Source organism: Rana temporaria, chromosome 9 (assembly GCF_905171775.1).
Source record: "Rana temporaria chromosome 9, aRanTem1.1, whole genome shotgun sequence".
Classification (NCBI taxonomy): domain Eukaryota; kingdom Metazoa; phylum Chordata; class Amphibia; order Anura; family Ranidae; genus Rana; species Rana temporaria.
The window spans coordinates 102,468,329-102,487,965 of NC_053497.1; the positions used below are offsets into that span (position 1 = coordinate 102,468,329).

Genomic DNA, 19,637 nt, shown 5'->3' on the forward strand with positions numbered 1-19,637 from the left:
ATTCTTAGTTGGCACGAAAATGGTAGTGACTTTACCACTCTGCACCCCTTTAAAAAAAGATGCTGTACTCTGTGCTGCAAAAGGTTGTAGAAGGGATGCATTTCACCTGGGCTCAGCTGAATTTCTCCAGGAAACTATATTCTCCGACACTAAATAAAAACAATGGAGAATGACAGCTCAGGAAAACAATGTTCCCAAGAAGATTTACCAGACTGTGTAGGGGCACCTTATGCAAGATCAGTATTGACCCAGAACAGTGATCCATAGAGACCCATCTAAAAGGAACATTTTACCCCTAACTGCACAAGGGACCTTAGTTTAGGACTCAAAGTCAAACTGGTTATTGTCTCTTTAGGAAAATATAAATTGGAATAGTTTCTTATTTATAAAGCTGATCTGCACAATCTCTTTTAATATGTATATTATTACTATTAACCCAAATAACCTGGATGATCTACTCTATACTGCAAATGATGCAGCCAATTTAAAATGACACTCAGGTATTAGCGCCAACAACAGATGCCAACCAGACCATGCGCCATAACATACATGAATTATAGGCATTCTCTGCAATAAAGATTTGCGCATAGTACAGGAAGGGTAATGTGATGCACTTTGAACATAGAAATACTGTTTGGTTGGCAATGCAGGCATTGGATAGGCCATTATATAGGGCAGGGTTTCTCAACCTTTTTACCATCGAGGAACCCCTGGAAAAAGGTTTGAGCTTTCAGGGAACCCTGAAAATAGCGTTCAGATCTACAGCTCACGGAACATTGATGTGAATAGCGAGCTGTGATAGAACAAAACAATTATTTTAAGAAATAGCATTAAATAATAGAAATATTAGGACTTACCTATTTTATGTGAAACGTGTGTGGTTTTTCTTCTGAAACACACACGCGCGCACACACACACACACACACACACACACACAGTACAGGGCACACAACCGGGTATGGAGCACACGTCAGGCTACAGTCACACAGGGAATCCAGCACACATCAGGCTACAGTCACACAGGGAATCCAGCACACGTCAGGGTACATGTCACACAGGGAATCCAGCACACGTCAGGGTACATGTCACACAGGGAATCCAGCACACATCAGGGCACATGTCACACAGGGAATCCAGCACACATCAGGGCACATGACACACAGGGAATCCAGCACACATCAGGGCACATGACACACAGGGAATCCAGCACACATCAGGGTACATGTCACATAGGGAATCCAGCACACATCAGGGTACAGGAGTTTTTTTTAAAAGCCGAGTAGCACGGGAAGCAGCTGTAATAAGAGCTCTCTCATAGCGCGATCCTTCTGGCCGGCCCTCTCCTTTCCACCCGTCCACCCCAGGCGCTCCAATATGACATCAACTGGGGTGGACGGGAGGAAAGGAGGAGCAGGCTGGAAGTATCGTGCTATGAGAGAGCTTTTGTTACAGGGCTACTCTGCATGCTGGCCGAGACTCGATCTACCTGTCAGCTGTCTGATTGATGGGCAGATTGTGGCGAAATCCCTGGGGACTTTTTGCGGAACCCCAGTTGAGAAACACTGATATAGGGTGTTCAGCCCTATAAACTTCAGCAGTGGTACATTACCCATCACCCACTACCACTGCCTACCATACTCACTATGTTAGCAGCTCGGACGTGCATCTCATAGTTATCCTGCTCTCCTTGAGTTGAGCGCGACACTTGATGCTCTTCTTCAATCTGTAAAAAATTTTTTAATAAATGCAGTTGAATTTGATATTTGTTTCAATATGGTAAAAAGTATTTGAACCCCTGCTGATTTTGTACGTTTTCCCACTGACAAAGAAATGATTAGTCTAAAATTTTCATGGTAGGTTTATTTTAACAGTGAGACAGTACAACAAAAATCCAGAAAAACGCATTCCAAAAAAGTTATAAATTGATTTGCATTTAAATGAGTGAAAGAAGTATTTGACCCCCTATCAATCAGCAAGATTTCTGGCTCCCAGGTGTCTTTTATACAGGTAACTAGCGGGAGATTAGGAGCACTCTCTTAGGCTGGGTTCACACTTGTCCGACAAACGGTCCTACATTGGGAGCCTCATGTAGCATGACGTGTAAAAATCAATGTTTCCCTATGAGAGCTGTCTTAACTGGTCCTACACAAATCGGTCCGACTTTGAAAATGCTCCCTGTACTACTTTTGGTCCTACATTGATCCTACTTCAGCCCATTGAATATCATTGAAGTCGGACCAAAGTAGTATCCTGTTCATGAAAGTAGGATGGATGTAGGACCAATGTAGGATAAATGTAGGACCAATGTAGCAGAGCAAAGTAGGATGAAAGTAGTGTAGTAATGTGAACCCAGCCTTAGGCCGTCCGATAAGCCCCCCGCCCGCAGACCCCGACAACCAACGGCCAGGGTTGTCGGGAAGAGGCCCTGTCCTCAACATGGGGGCAGGGCGCCCCCCTGCCCCAGAGCACCTACCTCCCCATGTTGAGGGCATGCGGCCTGGCGCGGTTAAGGAGGGGGGGGGCGCTCGATCGTCCCCACCCCCTTTCCTGACCGGCCGGGCTGCTGCTCGGATATGGGTCTGGTATGGATTTTGGGGGGACCCCCATGCCGTTTTTTCGGCGTAGGGGGTTCCCCTTTTAATCCGCACTAGACCCATGGGCCTGGTATGCTCTTGGAGGAGAACACATGCCGTTTTTTTTGTTAAAATTTGGCGTGGAGTTCTCAAGATCAGCAGAGTACAAGTCGCATGCCAAAGTCGGAGCGTGCAAGACTGCAATCCGACTTTGATCCTACTTCAATGATATTCAATGGAGTGAAGTAGGATCAAAGTCGGACCAAAATAGTACAGGGAGCATTTCCAAAGTCGCTCCGACATGTGTTGGACCAGTTAAGACGGCTCCCATAGGGAAACATTAATTTTCACACGTCATGCGACATGAGCTCCCAATGTCGGACTAGTGTGAACCCGGCCAAAGGAAGTGCTCCTAATCTTTTCTGCAAATATGTCCTAAACCTTTTAGGTTTGGGAGATATTTGTTGCACCTACAGGTAAGCCTTAATCTAGGTTTACCTGTAGGTTAAAGTGGTTGTAATGGGTTTACAACCACTTTCAGCTTTATCATTATTTATGGTTATAGTTAAACACTCACCCGGGCAGTTTTGATGATCTCTGTGAAATTGTCCATGATGGATTTAATATCATCTTTCAGTCGCTTGTTGTAGGACTGGAGCAAAGTTTCCTTACTTTGAGGTAAAGCCCGCTGCTGAGACATGATGTCACTGGAAGAGCAGAGAAAAGCATGACTTCATTCCACATAAAAATACCCCCCCGATGTCACAGGCTTATCACAGGAGTTGAACAAAAACCTGGGTTCTCATGAACCCATCATCTGGTGGTTCTTATCCCTGCCAGTTCCAGTCATTATTTGAATTAAGTACAGTTGTGTGTGACTCCACAGCTGGTCAGATCTGTGAATGATCTTACACCTGAGCTGGAAGAACAGTCTGCAGAAGCCAGAACATTGAACCCCAAACCACTGATCACAGTTGTAATGATTGCAGATTCCAATGCAAAAATAAAAAATTATGTTTTACATAAAAAAATATGCGTACACGTATTTTTTTTTTTTTTGCAAACGGTGGACTAAGGCTAAGCTTGGACATTACATTATTTTTCCTAAAACAATGCAATGGATACTCAGTCCAGGGCTTGTATTGCAGTGTATTTTTCCTAACCCCAAGCACTACTGCTAAGCTCAACCAGCTACAATGTGCGGCCGTTGGTGTGCGCTGTGTAGGAGTAGCGAGAGGTGGTGCTAGGCACTGTTAAAGCACATCAAGTGGTTTTCCTTTTTTTTATGCAACTTTATGTGAAGTATCACAAAATGACACCATTCAGCTCATGCCTGTATTATTTTCATGCAGCTTACATCAACACATTGATATGGAGTACACATATTAGCTACTTACTGACACCAGACACAGTCAGGTGCTTACTGTAATTTTAATGTGGGCGTCAGCTCATGCAGGCACAATGATGTACAAGTACGTCATTGTGTCTGCTCGTTTAACAGCACACTGCCTAGTGAGCCAATCACAGTACTCTGTACCATGTGATTAACTGTGGCCAATCACAGATCACTACGAAACTCATTCATGACAGTTTAAAAAATTGCTGTGTCAATGATCATCATTGTCACAAATATCAAAGTGTAAAAAAAAAAATCCCTGAAGCTTAAAGTGGATGTAAATCAATTCATGAAATTTGACGTGGGCACATATATATGCAGTGTTTACTTATCTCTCGACAAAGCACTGAGTGTCGTGTCTTTCTGCTTCGCCGTTCTTCTGCTATCAGCATGATAACTTCTGACAAGTTCTCAGACACAGGAGATAAAAGTAGCTGAAAGTTTGTGTTGGGAGGTTGCTATAAATAGACTAACAGAGAGCTTGTCTATTTTCCAAGCACTGCTCTGCAATTTTCTCATTTCCTCCGCCTCTGTGGAGGGGAGTGTGTGCCTTTCCTCCAATCAGCTCTCACAAAGTGTATGCCCAGATCACATTGTACTGCAGTACCATACCATCTGGTGCAGATAAACACATGGCATTTGTGATCTGCATTTGTTAGGATTTTATTGGTGCCCGCTGCAGATCGCACACCCAGTGTGTTCCCAAACATAGTGCATGCATTACATTTGGTGCAGTTTGTGCGACTTGAGTTCTTTCACAATGAATGGGCTGAAATGGCACCACACTGGGAACATGCAGCGCGCTTCTGTACAATTCCTAATGGTAACCAGCCAGTGCAGTATGCTGCATTTCCCCACACCACAAACACACATCAATGTGTGCACACCATAAATGCATGCAAATGCAACTTTGTACACAAAATAACATTTTAACTGCTTCCCTACTGGCAACAGCATATATACACTGCGGCAGGAAAGCGGTTACACCAGGATCATGTGTCATTTTTTACAGCTGGTGATTCTCTTTCAGGTAGAAGTAACCCAAGTGGCTGGGCAGCCACTGAATTTATTTTAACCGGTAGCAGAATGGGAAAGCACCGATACTAGCCTGCAGTCTCTGGCTCTCTCCCTGTACCATGTCTGCAGTCTCTGGCTCTCTCCCTGTACCATGCCTGCAGTCTCTGGCTCTCTCCCTGTACCATGCCTGCAGTCGCTGGCTCTCGCCCCGTACCATGCCTGCAGTCGCTGGCTCTCTCCCTGTACCATGCCTGCCGTCTCGTACCATGCCTGCAGTCGCTGGCTCTCTCCCCGTACCATGCCTGCAGTCGCTGGCTCTCGCCCCGTACCATGCCTGCAGTCGCTGGCTCTCGCCCCGTACCATGCCTGCAGTCGCTGGCTCTCGCCCCGTACCATGCCTGCAGTCGCTGGCTCTCGCCCCGTACCATGCCTGCAGTCGCTGGCTCTCGCCCCGTACCATGCCTGCAGTCGCTGGCTCTCGCCCCGTACCATGCCTGCAGTCGCTGGCTCTCGCCCCGTACCATGCCTGCAGTCGCTGGCTCCCGCCCCGTACCATGCCTGCAGTCGCTGGCTCTCGCCCTGTACCATGCCTGCAGTCGCTGGCTCTCGCCCTGTACCATGCCTGCAGTCTCTGGCTCTCGCCCTGTACCATGCCTGCAGTCATTTCTGCCTGTTGCCTCCTCCTCCTTCCCGCTACCAGCTGTCACCTCTGCTCCCATGTCTCCCAATACCTCTCCTATCCCCGTCCTCTTCCACCCAGCAATCACAGCCTTTTCCATCCCAAAGCTCCCACCCCACAATCCCTATTTCACCCCACTGTAAAAAAAAAAAAAAAAAAAAGGCATTGGTGCATCCCTATTTTTTTATTATTCATTAAAGTGTATTTTTTCCCCCAAAAGATTGCATTTGAAAAAACACCATTGTATTCCCTATGGTCTCTGCTAATATAAATATATATAGTTTGGGGGGTTCTAACCAATTTTCTAGAAAAAAAAAATAAATGTAGATTTTTACATGTATGTGAAATGTGTCAGAATTGGCGCGCTATTGCAGCGATTGATAACGCACAGCGTTCTCGGTGTACAGAGCGGGTGATGCTGGGCAGTGTAGTGACCCAACACTCTTATACTTCCAAACACTATAACACAGCTCTGATGCCTTATAGCATTTTAGGATGGAAGTTGTGTCCAGATCTCCTCCCACCCTGTACCGACCTCCTCACACCCCTTCTTTCGCTCCGTCCACCGACTACAGCCGCACTGACACTCACCACCCGGAACCCCGCCCTCTCCGCGCTGATCGATTGCCTCACCGGAACAGGCGGAGCAGAGAGCCTTAAAGGGGCAGCTCAGATTTTGTGCAGCAGTTGTACATGAAGGAAGGTGATTGGTTTAGACTCGAGTGCGTCCAGGTGTGACATCGGCGCTGCGCTGAGAGCAGCGTCCTCAACCTGCACTCCCTCTCAACTTCCAGCAGATGGCGCTCTTTACCCCACCCCACGGCCATAGAGAAAGCTCCTCCCAGTGATGTAGGCGAGATCTCGCGTCATCTGGTCCGGAACATATTACCCAGAATTCTCTCCTCTTCCTCTCTATCTCTCCCCCGTCCGCCATGGTGAGTGCTGTGCGCCTCTGCGGCCTTCTCTATCTGCCGCCATCCTCTGTTGTTGTGCCCGGAGCTTAGCGTTGGGCTGCTGTGTTCTCCTAGTCATTTCCTCCACACTGCCGGGGATATGAGGAGGAGAGCGGGCTGTACAGTGCCGGCAATGAGGGATGGCGCCCGGCTCAGGGCTGTATACGGCCCCCTCATTGTGTGCTCTGTATAGTCTGTTCCTGGCTGCAGTCAGCTATATGTGACGGTATGTGTTCAGGCATTGTGTGTGTGTGTGTGTTCTCTGTATACTCTACAGTGTGCTGCCTCTCCTCCACATGGTCTGTGCAGTGTATACATGTCACGTGTGTGTGTATACTGGTTGCTGCAGTGTGTCAGTATGTGATCAGGCCTTCTGCTGTGTGTGATGTACTGTGCCGTTCTTTAAATCACGTGATGTGTTTCCCTAGATCTGGTTCTTTTATACAATTAAAGCGGGGGTTCACCCGAAAAACGATTTTTTTAACATTAGATTGAGGCTAATTATGGGAAGCACAATCGTGTGTGTGTGTGTGTGTTTTTTTTATTTTTTTATCAATGCAGTACTTACCATTTTAGAGAGGGATCTTCTCCGCCGCTTCCGGGTATGGTCTGTGGGACTGGGCGTTCCTATTTGATTGAAAGGCTTCCGACCGTCGCATACAGCGCGTCACCAGTTTCTGAAAGTAGCCGAACGTCGGTGCGCAGGTGCCGTATAGAGCCGCAGCGACGTTTGGCAACTCGTGACGTGCTTGTATGCGACGGTCGGAAGGCTGTCAATCAAATAGGAACGCCCAGTCCCGAAGACCATACCCGGAAGCGGCGGAGAAGATCAATCTCTAAAACGGTAAGTACTGCATTGATTTAAAAAAAAAAAAAAACACCCGATTCTGCTTCCTGTAATTAGCCTTAATCTAATGATACATTTTTTTTTCCGGGTGAACCCCCCCCTGCTTTAATAATGCCTGGGCCTTCCCCCAGAAGCTGTAGGCTCTGTACACGGGGATTTAGGGTTGGAATGTGTTGGTGACCTTTCTAGGTTTGCTGAGGGTTTAATCACACCATGTCCATTGATCTGCATAGATTTACACAGGATCAGTGTGTGGACAATACCATGTTATATGCCCAGATCACACTACAGGTGGTCCTGGGTTACAAACATGATGGGGGGCGGGGAGTAGGTTTGTTAGGTTGAATCTGTTTAAGTCAGAACAGGTATAACAAATTTAGTGTAGCTCCATCCATGAAAAGTTGTATGCTTTTTGGGTAGCATAGGGAAGGGTTATCACCCCTGTAATCATTTCTGTGCCCCTGTTCAGAAGACCACACCTCACTTTGTCCCAATGACAGTTGGATTTTCGAAAACTTTGGGTTGTTGTGGAATCAAGCCTTGGTGATGAACCTTCAGTGGAGACATGTTTTTTTTTCCCCCATAACTCTTACAGGAGTGAATTTCCCTTCCTAGGGGTAGATTTCCTCTCACTTCCTGTTGTCTTCTGCAGTTTATGTCCGATGTTTGTAACTAGGGCACTGCCTGTAAAGTGCTGTTATGTTGCAGAATAGGGGGTTTCTAAACAAAGGGCCAGTTTACTGTCCTCCAAACTTTAGGGGGGGGGGGTCAGACTGTGGCTGTTGGAAGTAGAAAAGGTCCTGATGTCAGTGTGAAAAACATAATGCCCCCATTGTTTCAGTGGGAGTATTGGTACACCATCTTTGGTGTCATTGAGATAAATTGTGCCCCATCATAGGTGTCATTGGGAGGAATCGTGCCCTATTATTGGTATCGTTGGGAGGAACTGTGCCCTGTTGCGATCAGTAAATGAAATGGTGCCCCAAGGGCCAGATAAAAACAAGCAAAGGGCCACATCTGGCCCCCGGGGCTGCAGTTTGGAGACCACTGCTTTAGAATGAAGTCCACCTATTTATGTAGCACATGTGAGTGGATGGTCACTATTAAAAAAAAAAAAAAAAAAAAAAAAATGAATTTCAAAGGAAAATGTTAACCCTTGGATGCTTGGTGATGAACCCTCATCCTGCCCCAACACAATCTTGGGTTCATGTCAATGACTGGGATTTGTCACTTTTTTTTAGCTCCATGTAGTAACTTCCTGGGTGAGTCCCTAAAGACGCAAATGATGACACAATATTTGCTATCTGATCTGTGATTACACTACCCACCAAGATCACTGATGCGTCTGTAGGTGCTGTGCCCCTGGTAGGGTAATGTGCCATCGTTGTACTAATTGTCCGTCTCTGTCCTCCACCAGCCTAAAGGAAAGAAGGCCAAGGGGAAGAAGGTGGCTCCGGCCCCTTCTGTGGTCAAGAAGGTGGTGAACCCTCTGTTCGAGAAGAGGCCCAAGAACTTCGGCATTGGTGAGTGAGTTGCCTGAGAATCCATGGCGACGGCCAGTCGGGGGTCATCGCACTGGAAAATGTAGGGTTTTGCTCAGGGCTGTGGAGTCGGTAGATAAATGTTCCGACTCCTCAGTTTTATGTACTTCCGACTCCTCTGTATTAATATGCAAATGTATTTTATACATTCCTTGAGGGAAAGAAACGCAACCTACCACAGGACTACTGGCTGGGAAGCCAACAGTCTACTGTATTGCACAGTTTAAGCAAAAGACAAACACAATGAAAACAAAGTTTTATAAAAAAAAATATATTAATCAATCAAGTGTCTGGATAGTAGCAGCAGGCATAAACATCAGGAACAGGATCTTTACCAGTTCAAAAATACAAACCACATTATTTGGTTGTTTTAGAACAAAAACAAAGCTTATCTATAATGAACCAAAAACAAAATCTGTAAAACCTAGAAATGGTTTATATTAATCTTGAAATGTAGTTCTAGGCTTAGCAAATGCAAATCAATTCAATGTAGAGTTCTAAGGAAGAGAATTGCCTCTGCCAGATCCTCTTTCATAGAGGCTCTTAAGTCAGACTTTATTATTTTTAGGGCTGAAAATAATCTTTCGACACTGACTTGGGTGGGTGGCATTGCAGTAACTATTCTGGCCACATCACTAACGATCTCTGGATAAACAAGGATGGCTTCTTCAACAGTACGTTTTGATGAGCGATCATACTTTTCAACTTCTTTTAGTGCGTTATAAAACTCCTGTTGGAATTTTTTTATTTGGACACTTACTGGTTCTCTAACATGCGTTCCCTGTAAAAGCAGAACACAACACTATGGAAAGTATAAGTATTGCAGCTCCTAATTGTGCGCTGCGTGCCATATAGTGAAGCACATGAAAAGCATGCTTCTTCACGGTCACTTAACCTGTTCGTTTTGCGGTTACGTGAGGCACTGCATGCATTGGTCTTTATTCTTACAGTAGAGAAGTCATTAATTATAACTTTTTGTGAATTGGGACATTTAAACTTGCTTTTTTTTTTTTTTTTTTCCAATCTAAATTTCAGTAGGAGTCGGTGCATTGTTTGCCGACTCTGACTCCAGGTACCCAAAATTTCCTCCGACTCCACAGCCCTGGTTTTGCTGTAGGTTACTGTGCTACTCAGTGTTGTGAGATGCTCCGCCATAGCGTTGCATTCAGCTTGACCAGAGAGCCTGGGTCCTCTGTAGTCCTAGATGCTTCTGTTGAAGGTACAGTAGTATTTCCACACTGTTAATCCGTTTTTATTACCTGCAGGCCAAGACATCCAACCCAAAAGAGATCTCACCCGCTTAGTGAAATGGCCTTGCTACATCAGGCTCCAGCGATCCATCCTGTACAAAGGCCTGAAGGTCCCACCAGCAATCAACCAGTTCACCCAGGCTCTGGACCGACAGACAGGTGACTGAGGGTGCTGCTTGCAGATAGGCTAAGGGTTTGTTTACAGTGGCAGCGTATAGTTACTAAAGACAATTGAAGCCTAGGACACCAGATTCCTAAGACCCTTAACCCACATCCTTGTTGGACATAAGCTGAATATTTTCTAGAGGACATGTACTGAGAATTTGAATATTGTTGGGAGGAACTGTGCCCCGTTGTTGGTATCAGTAAATGAAATAGTGCCCCAAGGGCCAGATAAAAACAAGTAAAGGGCCACATCTGGCCCCCGGGCTGTGGTTTGGAGACCACTGCTTTAGAATGAAGTCCACCTATTTATGTAGCACATGTGAGTGAATGGTCACTATTAAAAAAAAAAAAAAAAAAAAAAAAAAAATGAATTTCAAAGGAAAATGTTAACCCTTGAATGCTTGGTGATGAACCATCATCCTGCCCCAACACAATCTTGGGTTCATGTCAATGACTGGGATTTGTCACGTTTTTTTAGCTCCTTGTAGTAACTTCCTGGGTGAGTCCCTAAAGACGCAAATGATGACACAATATTTGCTATCTGATCTGTGATTACACTACCCACCAAGATCACTGATGCGTCTGTAGGTGCTGTGCCCCTGGTAGGGTGATGTGCCATCGTTGTACTAATTGTCCGTCTCTGTCCTCTTCCAGCCTAAAGGAAAGAAGGCCAAGGGGAAGAAGGTGGCTCCGGCCCCTTCTGTGGTCAAGAAGGTGGTGAACCCTCTGTTCGAGAAGAGGCCCAAGGAACTTCAGCATTGGTAAGTGGAAGGAGAATTCATGGTGATGGCCAGTCAGGGGTCATCACACTGGAAAATGTAGGGTTTTGCTGTAGGTTACTGTGGTACTCAGTGTTGTGAGATGCTCCGCCGTAGCGTTGCATTCAGCTTGACCAGAGAGCCGAAGTCCTCTGTAGTCCTAGATGCTTCTGTTGAAGGTACAGTAGTATTTCCACACTGTTAATCAGTTTTTATTACCTGCAGGCCAAGACATCCAACCCAAAAGAGATCTCACCTGCTTTGTGAAATGGCCTCGCTACATCAGGCTTCAGCGATCCATCCTGTACAAACGCCTGAAGGTCCCACCAGCAATCAACCAGTTCACCCAGGCTCTGGACCGACAGACAGGTGACTGAGGGTGCTGCTTGCAGATGGGATAAGGATTTGTTTACAGTGGCTGCATATAGTATCTAATAACACTTGGGGCCTAGGACACCAGATTCCTAAGACCCTTAACCCACATCCTTGTTGGACATAAGCTGAATATTTTCTAGAGGACATATACTGAGAATTTGAAGAAGTTCACTTTTACAAAAATAATGGCCTGTAAAGCATTGCATTCATGATCAACAGGACGTGGGTGTAATGCCACAGTCCTGCAGAGACCGTGCCTGTCCTTACCTCTGATAGGGGCAGGCATTTACTCTTGACGGGAAGAATCAATGGCCTACCAGAGTCCTCAACAGTGCAGTGGTAGTTTAGAACTACAAACCCACAGCTGCAAAGGCTGTCGGTACTTTTAGTTTACCCATTCCCAGAACACTGAATCATGCAGGTGAGGGGCGGTGCATTTGTAACATGTTGCACCCTGACTATGGGAGTAACATGTTACAAAAGGTGGTCTTATCCTTTAACCACTTGCCACCCGCCATATAGCAATATGACGTTGGCAAAGTGCTTTAGTTATCCTAAATGGATGTCGTATGACTTGATCAGGATAAAAAGGGCAGCACAGTGGTGCAGTGAGTAGCACTTTCGCCTAGCAGCAAAAGGGTCGCTGGTTAGAATCCCAACCAAGACACCATCTGCCTGGAGTTTGCATGTTCTCCCTGTGTCTGCGTGGGTTTCCTCTGGGTACTCCGATTTCCTCCCACACTCCAAAGACATGCTGGTAGGTAAATTGGCCCAGTATATATGTGTGTGACTGTGTGTCCCTAGCGTGTCATGATCCTACGGGGTAAAATGACCGCACCAGCCAAGCAGTTACTGGCTGGAAAAAGCGGCCAGAGGCGATTCAGTACGCATGCGTTGCGCTATACAAGTCATTCATTCAGTCAAAAAGCCAGCCCGAGCCCACACACTGTAACTCCTATCGTGGTATTGGGTGGGGCGAGGCTGGGGTTCTGCGCTGATAATCGGCACATTGATTATCGATGCAGCCCCCCATAAGATGTGTCCCTTCAGTTGCCACTCGGTGCTGCCCATCAGTTTTTTTTTTTTTTTTTTTTTTTTTAAATGTTTGATTTTTGGTTGGTGCAATAATCTGCAGAGGTGATCAAATGCCACCAAACGAGCCCTATTTGTGGGAATAAAAATATAAAAATGTGGTTAGTGTTTAATGACCGCAATAGTCATTCAAAGTGTGACAGCGCTGAAAGCTAAAAATTGCCCTGATGGCAAGGGGCTAGTGCCTAATTTTTGAAGCTATAGAAAATGCAATGTCTGACAGTTTTACTGATCCAAAAGGCATCGGTGTTTTCAGGTACAGGAGACTTTTTTTTTTTTTTTTTTTTTTTTTGTTTAGCAATATGCCAACTCCTAGAGGTTTAGATTGTTCTCCTTTATTGGAAACTTTTCTGAATATGGGTCTGCCATTGCTGACTTATTTCTACTCTTCCAGGAATCATGGCTTGGAAGGATTTGCACATGTCTGATTCTGCTTTAACATTTTTATAAAGTAGTTGTGTAACAAATGTTTGCTTGTGGGAATTAAATTCGGTCTGTGCACATGATGATAAATAATATTTGCTATCTGAGAGCTGTGATTACACTCTTCCACCAAGATCCCTGATGCACAGACTGAGGCCTATAGGTGAGGGTTCATCTGATGTGAATGAAAACTAATTGTTTTCTCCTACAGCCACTCAGCTCTTTAAACTGGCACACAAGTACAGACCAGAAACCAAGCAAGAGAAGAAGAAACGTTTGCTGGCCCGTGCAGAGCAGAAAGCTGCTGGTAAACCAGATGTTCCTACCAAGAGGCCCCCAGTTGTCAGAGCAGGTGGGTTGTATTGGCTGCATGTGGGATGCTGTTTTTCTGTCACTGCAATGATGTCTGAATTTCTTCACCTGAAAAAATTATGTGGATCTAAACATGAGCTTTTTAACCCTGAGCATTGACTGACATTTCTTATACTAGGCCCTTTAACATGTGACCAGCTGACACGTGTCAATCTTTGCAGGTGTCAACACAGTGACCACTCTGGTGGAGAACAAGAAAGCCCAACTGGTGGTGATCGCCCATGATGTGGATCCCATTGAGGTGTGTACAACATTGGGTTGCTATTCTGGGCTGATTTGTAGCTGGACAGTTGTCCCACTTCGAGCAATGATTGTCACAAAGCGCAAACAACTTTTGGCAAAGGGGGTGGGTGTAGTGATCAGCTTGCATTAATACATAAACAAATCAAATGAAGTTCAGTGGAAAGTTATTTTGTTTAAGGTCAATGCAAAAGACAAACTATTTGCACTTCGAGAAACGGGTTTAACCTTAACATATGGAAGGGCTGCAGAGACAGCATATATTACAAGTGCTAGTTCTGTGAATTGTTCTGAAAAGGGGCTGGCTGAGTCTACAATGTTAATACAAAACACGGTTCTACTACTATTTAAACTGTGGCTTTAGTGAGTTAAATACCCCAATTTTGGGAATCAATAAAATTCCCTCTTCTCTCCCCCCCCCCCCCCCCCCCCTACAATTGGTACATCTGTTTTAGTGGACCTAAAAATGTAAATATCAATTTCGGAGTTTCAGGTTTGAGTTCTGAGACTAGACATTTCATGTGTGCTTGGATTTCAGAGACCATAGATTGCCATGATGTAAGAATTTCTTCACCTGATTCTACTGTGAAGAGTAAATTTGAGCTTTTTAACCCTGAGCAATTGTGGTCACCTCCTTCTGGGTGGTCACAGCGCTGTCTTCTAAAGCATGGTCTCATGTCGTCTTTTTGTCCTCCAGCTTGTGGTCTTCCTCCCTGCCTTGTGTCGGAAGATGGGAGTGCCCTACTGCATCATCAAGGGCAAAGCCAGGCTGGGCCACTTGGTACACAGAAAGACGTGCACCAGCGTCGCTTTCACACAAGTCAATCCGTAAGTATCGTATTCTTGCTTGCAGAGTCTTGCATGTTTCTGGCAATGATGTAACTAGAATTTCTTCACCTGAAATCTCACCGTGTGGTTTTAGAGCTTTTTAACCCTGAGCAGCCAAGGATTTGTGTTTAATTATAAACCCTGTGTGGTAGACCTACACTCACTTACTTTCCTTTTACAGTGAAGACAAAGGATCTCTTGCCAAACTGGTGGAAGCAGTAAAGACCAACTACAATGACAGACATGATGAGGTAATTGCTGGAATCACTGAAATCACATTTGCCTTAACATCTTTTAGTCATAACGGTGTGTATTTTATACAGAAAAGCTTTTTCTTCATCAGAAATGTGTATTCTAGATATGAAGGAATTTTATTTCACAGCCCCTCACGCCTAATCGTGAATTCTCATGTTATCTGTTCATAAGCATGTGGCAGTCCTATATATGGCTGCCTGCACTGACTAGAGCTCTTTATGAAGGGAAATTCCTCTTGGTGTTAAACTTTTACTGCTTATATGAATTGTGTGCCGGACATCTGAATGTGCTTGGGTGTCAGTCTTTCCAGCCAAACACAACCACTTTAATTTTTTGGGGAGAACTGCAGTTCCAATCCAAACAATGCGCTTGAATACATTTTACATAGGCAAGTTGCTGATGAATTGGCACTTTTTGTTTTAAAACTGCCTAAAAAAAAAATGCAGATTAACATGTGATGCACAAAATCTAATTGTGCAAGTGTTCTAAATTCCCTGGTTACTCAAAGATCTTCTTAAAGGATTGCTTACATTGCTACATTAAAGTGGAAATAAACCCGTCCATTTAACCGTTTCAAATAAGTTACATTTCTGGCACATGCTGGGAATGGAACGCTCCCATTGGTTGTGCTCTCAACCAGACTGTTAAACCATCCAATAGCTAGTGTCATAACTGATCACGTGCAGCATCATGGCAGTTGTAGATTAAACAGAGTCCAAGATGGCAGCTTCCTTGGCTGAAAACAATAGGAGGGTTTACTTCCACTTTAAATTCCTTTCTGCTGCTTTTTAAGATGTTTGCTCGGTCAGTTAACTTATGGGGATGAAATCTGCTTCTAGCATATAGAGCGGGGATATGCAATTAGCGGACCTCCAGCTGTTGCAGAACTACAAATCCCATGAGGCATAGCAAGGCTCTAAAAGCCACGACCATGACACCCAGAGGCATGATGATGGGATTTGTAGTTTTGCAACATCTGGAGGTCCACTAATTGCATATCCCTGATATAGAGTATCAAGTTGGTTTGTAAAAGTAAGCACAATTTGTGGGCTCCAAATTCCCTCATCAGATGATTGCATAGAATGTACGATACATTATGATGGAGATATATTCTCAAATGCATGAGCCTTAGGTCTGTCTGCCATTGCAGACCTATTCTAATTCTTAAAAGCATGGTTGCCTGACTGTTGCTGTTAACAGTTCACCCACTTTCCTGGTCTGAATATTTAACACCGAATTAGTTTTTTTACTTCTGGGTAAATTGCACTAAAGCTGTGTCAGCATGGCAACCAGTCATCCAGTATTTTCAGAAGATAAGGCACCGAGCAGTCTATGTATTTCTATAACTTTATATTTATTGGATATGGTCTAGCTCTGTAAATTCACATTGACTCTTGTATTTTGTGCTAAGGCATATCTAAAATGTCTTCAATTTTGAAATTAAAAAAAATTGATGTAACATTGCCAATTTTGCAATCTGTGACCTATTATGTAGAGCAGGGATATGCAATTAGCGGACCTCCAGCTGTTGCAAAACTACAAGTCCCATCATGCTTCTGCCTTCGGGTGTCATGCTTGTGGCTGTCCTGCTATGCCTCATGGGACTTGTAGTTCTGCAACAGCTGTAGGTCTGCTAATTGCATATCCCTGATGTAGAGGGTTGCTTCCTGTCGACAATCTTTCGAGTGAGGCAAATCCCAGAGCAATTGTCCCCCCCTCGCCTTCGGGCGACAACTCAAAACTTTGAAGTTCCAATTGCTTAGTCCCAGCAGGACAAATGCTGTAAATATCCTTAATGGGGGCCACAGACTGCAATAAAAACATGAAATGCCTTTATCCTTGTCTGTGCTGTTTGAATTGTCTTCTGGTGCACTTTATTGTATGTAGTGTTTAGTCTTATTCAGAATTTAATTATATATATATATTTTTTTTTTTCTTCCTGCAGATCTGTCACTGGGATGGAGGAATCCTGGGGCCTAAGTCTGTGGCCAGAATTGCCAAGCTGGAGAAGGCAAAGGCCAGGGAACTGGCCACAAAACTGGGCTAAATGTACTGGGTGTGTTGTCTTGTTCTGTACATAATAAAACTTCAACGTTGATTGCGTGTTTTTTTTTTTTTTTTATTTATTTTTTACAAAGGCTAAGATTTGTGAAACTTTGGTACAAGTAAAGCTGGCCATAGATGTTACAACTTGCTTGATATCCCCATCAATACAGTCAGTTGATAGGGGGGGGGGGGGGGTGAGAAATGCCTCCTGCGGAGCTTTTGTGCCCTTGCAGGGTGGGGCCCAAGGGCCAGTTGTCCACCCTGGGAAAACGCAGTAATCATTGCTAGTGGCTAAAGCTTTCTAATAACTGTAGTGGGACTTTTAATGACAACTATAATCACTGTCTCCAGCTCAGCGGTGTCTTGCAGCAGTGACACCTATGCTGAAATCAGGTGATGAGGGGGTCTTCCCCAGCCCCTCCCACTTTTTTTATAAATTCTCTTTTTATTAGTTTTCATTTCAGTTCATAACAAACATTCATCTTATATACATATATATTATACATCTTCGAATACATATCCTACCCTTCCCCAATTTAAAAACCAGTCTCAATGTATTTTTCTTTATCTAACTATATTCAAAGCATGTAAGAGGCCTCCTGATCCCGAACTCCTAATCTACTCTAGGGTACTTTTTTTTTTTTCCCCCCCCCCCCCCCCCCCCAGTCTAGGCCTAGGGTTCACCAAATTTTATTCTTCTGCCAAACAGTCCAGATCTCCTTAATACATACTTATAGGGAAGTGGGAGGAACTGGGGAGATAAGAAATAAAGAGTATAGAGGAGAAAAAAAAAGGGGAAGTGAATTGTGTTGTCCCCATGCCATAATGATGCCCCCAAATTATTCCATGTGTAATGCTTTATTTATGGTGCCAAGGTTTAAACCTCTCACAAGTATTCAATAAGTGCGTTAAAAAAAAAAAGCAAACCCCATGATTGACAAAGTGTCTTAAATTTTGCCCAATATAGGGGGGGGGGGGGACTATCCCTTCAGCCCCTAGCCCACCCTCCTGCTCCAATCTCAGAGGTGTTTGTGCAAAAAAATATAATACCTCCTTGTTGAAAAAGTGTGTTTAACTTTAGCCCAATATAGGGTACTAAATAGGGGGACTATACCAACAGCACCATCTCCGTGCTCCAGTCTCTAAAGTACTTGTGCAGGATAAAAAAAAACATTGTTAACAAAGTGTCCTAACTTTTGCCCAATATAGGGCTCTAATAGGGGGGGGAGACTATACCTTCAGCCCCTAAACCCCCCCCCCCCCGCGCTCCAATCTCAAAAGTGCTTGTGCAAAAGTTAGAGTGTATTAGACTTTAGCCCAATATAGGGCACTAATTAGGGGACTATCGCAACAGCCCCAACCCCACCTCCGTGCTCCAGTCTCTAAAGTACTTGTGCAAAAAAAGAAAGCCATGCTTCTCTGTTACTCCTACCCACCTAAAGTGTTGATAAAGGTTTCTGTCTTCCTGAACTCTCCATGTCTCTTCAAAGTTTGGTGTATATTAATTTTGAATTGAGAGTAATTCCTCCATTTCCCCCATTCTGCCCATCTCTCTAAGCCATTCCTCCACCGATGGAGCGCTTTCTTTCTTCCAATTTTTTGGTATTACTGCCTTTGCTCCATTCAGTAGGTAAGGGATCAAGAACATTCTATATTTTTTTTTTTTCTATATAAATCGGTGCGAGCCACGCACCCGGCATTACAGCGGGAGGGAGCGTTGAGTCAACACCGGAAGAAAAGAAGAGGGAAGAAGGCGACAAGGAAGCCTGGGCTGGCCGCTGCCGCTAGTAAAAGAGCTACAAAGAAGAAAGCAGTGGAGGTGCAGCGCGGGAGAAGAACCGGGAAACGGAGAGCAGAAGAAGAGAGCGGAGAAGACAGAAGACCACCCCGGGACAGCGAAGAAGAGCCCGGGAGTGCGGAGAAGTCGGAGGAGCCCCAGAGCTGACTAATAAAATATTTTTAAAACCTGTGTAGTGTGTTTATTTGTTTTGACACTTTTCCTCCCGGTGAATGGGTAGGGGTATGATGTACCCCATACTCATTCATGTGGGGGGGGGCGGTATCTGGGGGCCCCCTTATTAAAGGGGGCTCCCAGATTCCGATAAGCCCCTCGCTTGCAGACCCCGACAACCAGCGGCCAGGGTTGTCGGGAAGAGGCCCTGTCCTCATCAACATGAGGGCAGGGCGCCCTCCTGCACCAGAGCACCTACCTCCCCATGTTGAGGGCATGCGGCCTGGCACGGTTAAGGAGGGGGGGCGCTCGCTCGTCCCCACCCCCTTTCCTGACCGGCCGGGCTGCTGCTCAGATACGGGTCTGGTATGGATTTTGGGGGGACCCCCACGTCGTTTTTTCTGCGTAGGGGGTTCCCCTTTAAATCCGCACCAGACCCATGGGCCTGGTATGCTCTTGGAGGGTAACCTATGCCGTTTTTTTTTTGTTAAAATTTGGTGTGGAATTCCCCCTCAAGATCAGCAGAGTACAAGTCGCATGCCAAAGTCGGAGCGTGCAAGACTGCAAGCCGACTTTGATCCTACTTCAATGATATTCAATGGAGTGAAGTAGGATCAAAGTCGGACCAAAATAGTACAGGGAGCATTTCCAAAGTCGCTCCAACATGTGTTGGACCAGTTAAGATGGCTCCCATAGGGAAACATTAATTTTCACACGTCATGCGACATGAGCTCCCAATGTCGGACTAGTGTGAACCCGGCCAAAGGAAGTGCTCATAATATCAGCTTGTTACCTGTATAAAAGACACCTGTCCACAGAAGCAATCAGATTCCAATCTCTCCACCATGGACAAGACCAAAGAGCTGTCAAAGGATG

General features: G+C 45.1%; 2 protein-coding genes and 6 non-coding genes across 13 annotated transcripts in view; 7 read left to right on the forward strand and 1 right to left on the reverse strand.

Moving 5' to 3' along the window:
* The window catches only part of MED22 (mediator complex subunit 22), a 38,950-nt gene that overhangs the window by 12,434 nt on the left and 6,879 nt on the right, over positions 1-19,637 (reverse strand). For 3 of the 5 annotated variants that reach the window (XM_040324003.1, XM_040324000.1, XM_040324004.1), the window contains exons 2-3: positions 3,151-3,280; positions 1,643-1,723 (exon numbers count right to left, since the gene is read on the reverse strand). In XM_040324003.1, coding sequence (XP_040179937.1) covers positions 1,643-1,723; positions 3,151-3,273 — 204 coding nt within the window. In that variant the 5' untranslated portion in view covers positions 3,274-3,280. Of the gene's footprint in view, positions 1-1,642; positions 1,724-3,150; positions 3,281-6,200; positions 6,405-19,637 lie in introns of those variants that run through there. The other 2 variants (XM_040324002.1, XM_040324001.1) reach the window with 2 other exon arrangements.
* RPL7A (ribosomal protein L7a) lies at positions 6,583-14,949 on the forward strand. 2 transcript variants are annotated; one of them, XM_040323998.1, is made up of 7 exons: positions 6,583-6,600; positions 8,883-8,988; positions 10,272-10,415; positions 13,281-13,421; positions 13,603-13,682; positions 14,379-14,509; positions 14,691-14,949. In XM_040323998.1, exons 1-7 carry the CDS (start codon positions 6,598-6,600, stop codon positions 14,932-14,934), a joined length of 849 nt encoding a protein of 282 aa, XP_040179932.1. In that variant the 5' UTR covers positions 6,583-6,597; the 3' UTR covers positions 14,935-14,949. The 2 variants fall into 2 exon arrangements, with proteins under 2 accessions (XP_040179932.1, XP_040179933.1); XM_040323999.1 differs by lacking the exon at positions 10,272-10,415.
* Positions 8,743-8,809, forward strand: LOC120914798. Its single transcript, XR_005743805.1, has one exon. It is a non-coding gene; the product is annotated as a small nucleolar RNA SNORD24 (small nucleolar RNA).
* Positions 10,936-11,002, forward strand: LOC120914799. The gene has a single exon (XR_005743806.1). It is a non-coding gene; the product is annotated as a small nucleolar RNA SNORD24 (small nucleolar RNA).
* LOC120914796 lies at positions 13,144-13,215 on the forward strand. Its single transcript, XR_005743803.1, has one exon. It is a non-coding gene; the product is annotated as a small nucleolar RNA SNORD24 (small nucleolar RNA).
* Positions 13,464-13,538, forward strand: LOC120914791. The gene has a single exon (XR_005743798.1). It is a non-coding gene; the product is annotated as a small nucleolar RNA SNORD36 (small nucleolar RNA).
* LOC120914790 lies at positions 14,230-14,303 on the forward strand. The gene has a single exon (XR_005743797.1). It is a non-coding gene; the product is annotated as a small nucleolar RNA SNORD36 (small nucleolar RNA).
* On the forward strand, positions 14,550-14,624 carry LOC120914793. Its single transcript, XR_005743800.1, has one exon. It is a non-coding gene; the product is annotated as a small nucleolar RNA SNORD36 (small nucleolar RNA).

What these genes read in the sequence shown, in the direction of transcription:
- RPL7A (XM_040323998.1), top strand. An exon ending in ATGATGTGGATCCCATTGAG is followed by an intron (nt 13,683 to 14,378) that starts GTGTGTACAACA and finishes TTTGTCCTCCAG; the next exon opens with CTTGTGGTCTTCCTCCCTGC. An exon ending in GCTTTCACACAAGTCAATCC is followed by an intron (nt 14,510 to 14,690) that starts GTAAGTATCGTA and finishes TTCCTTTTACAG; the next exon opens with TGAAGACAAAGGATCTCTTG.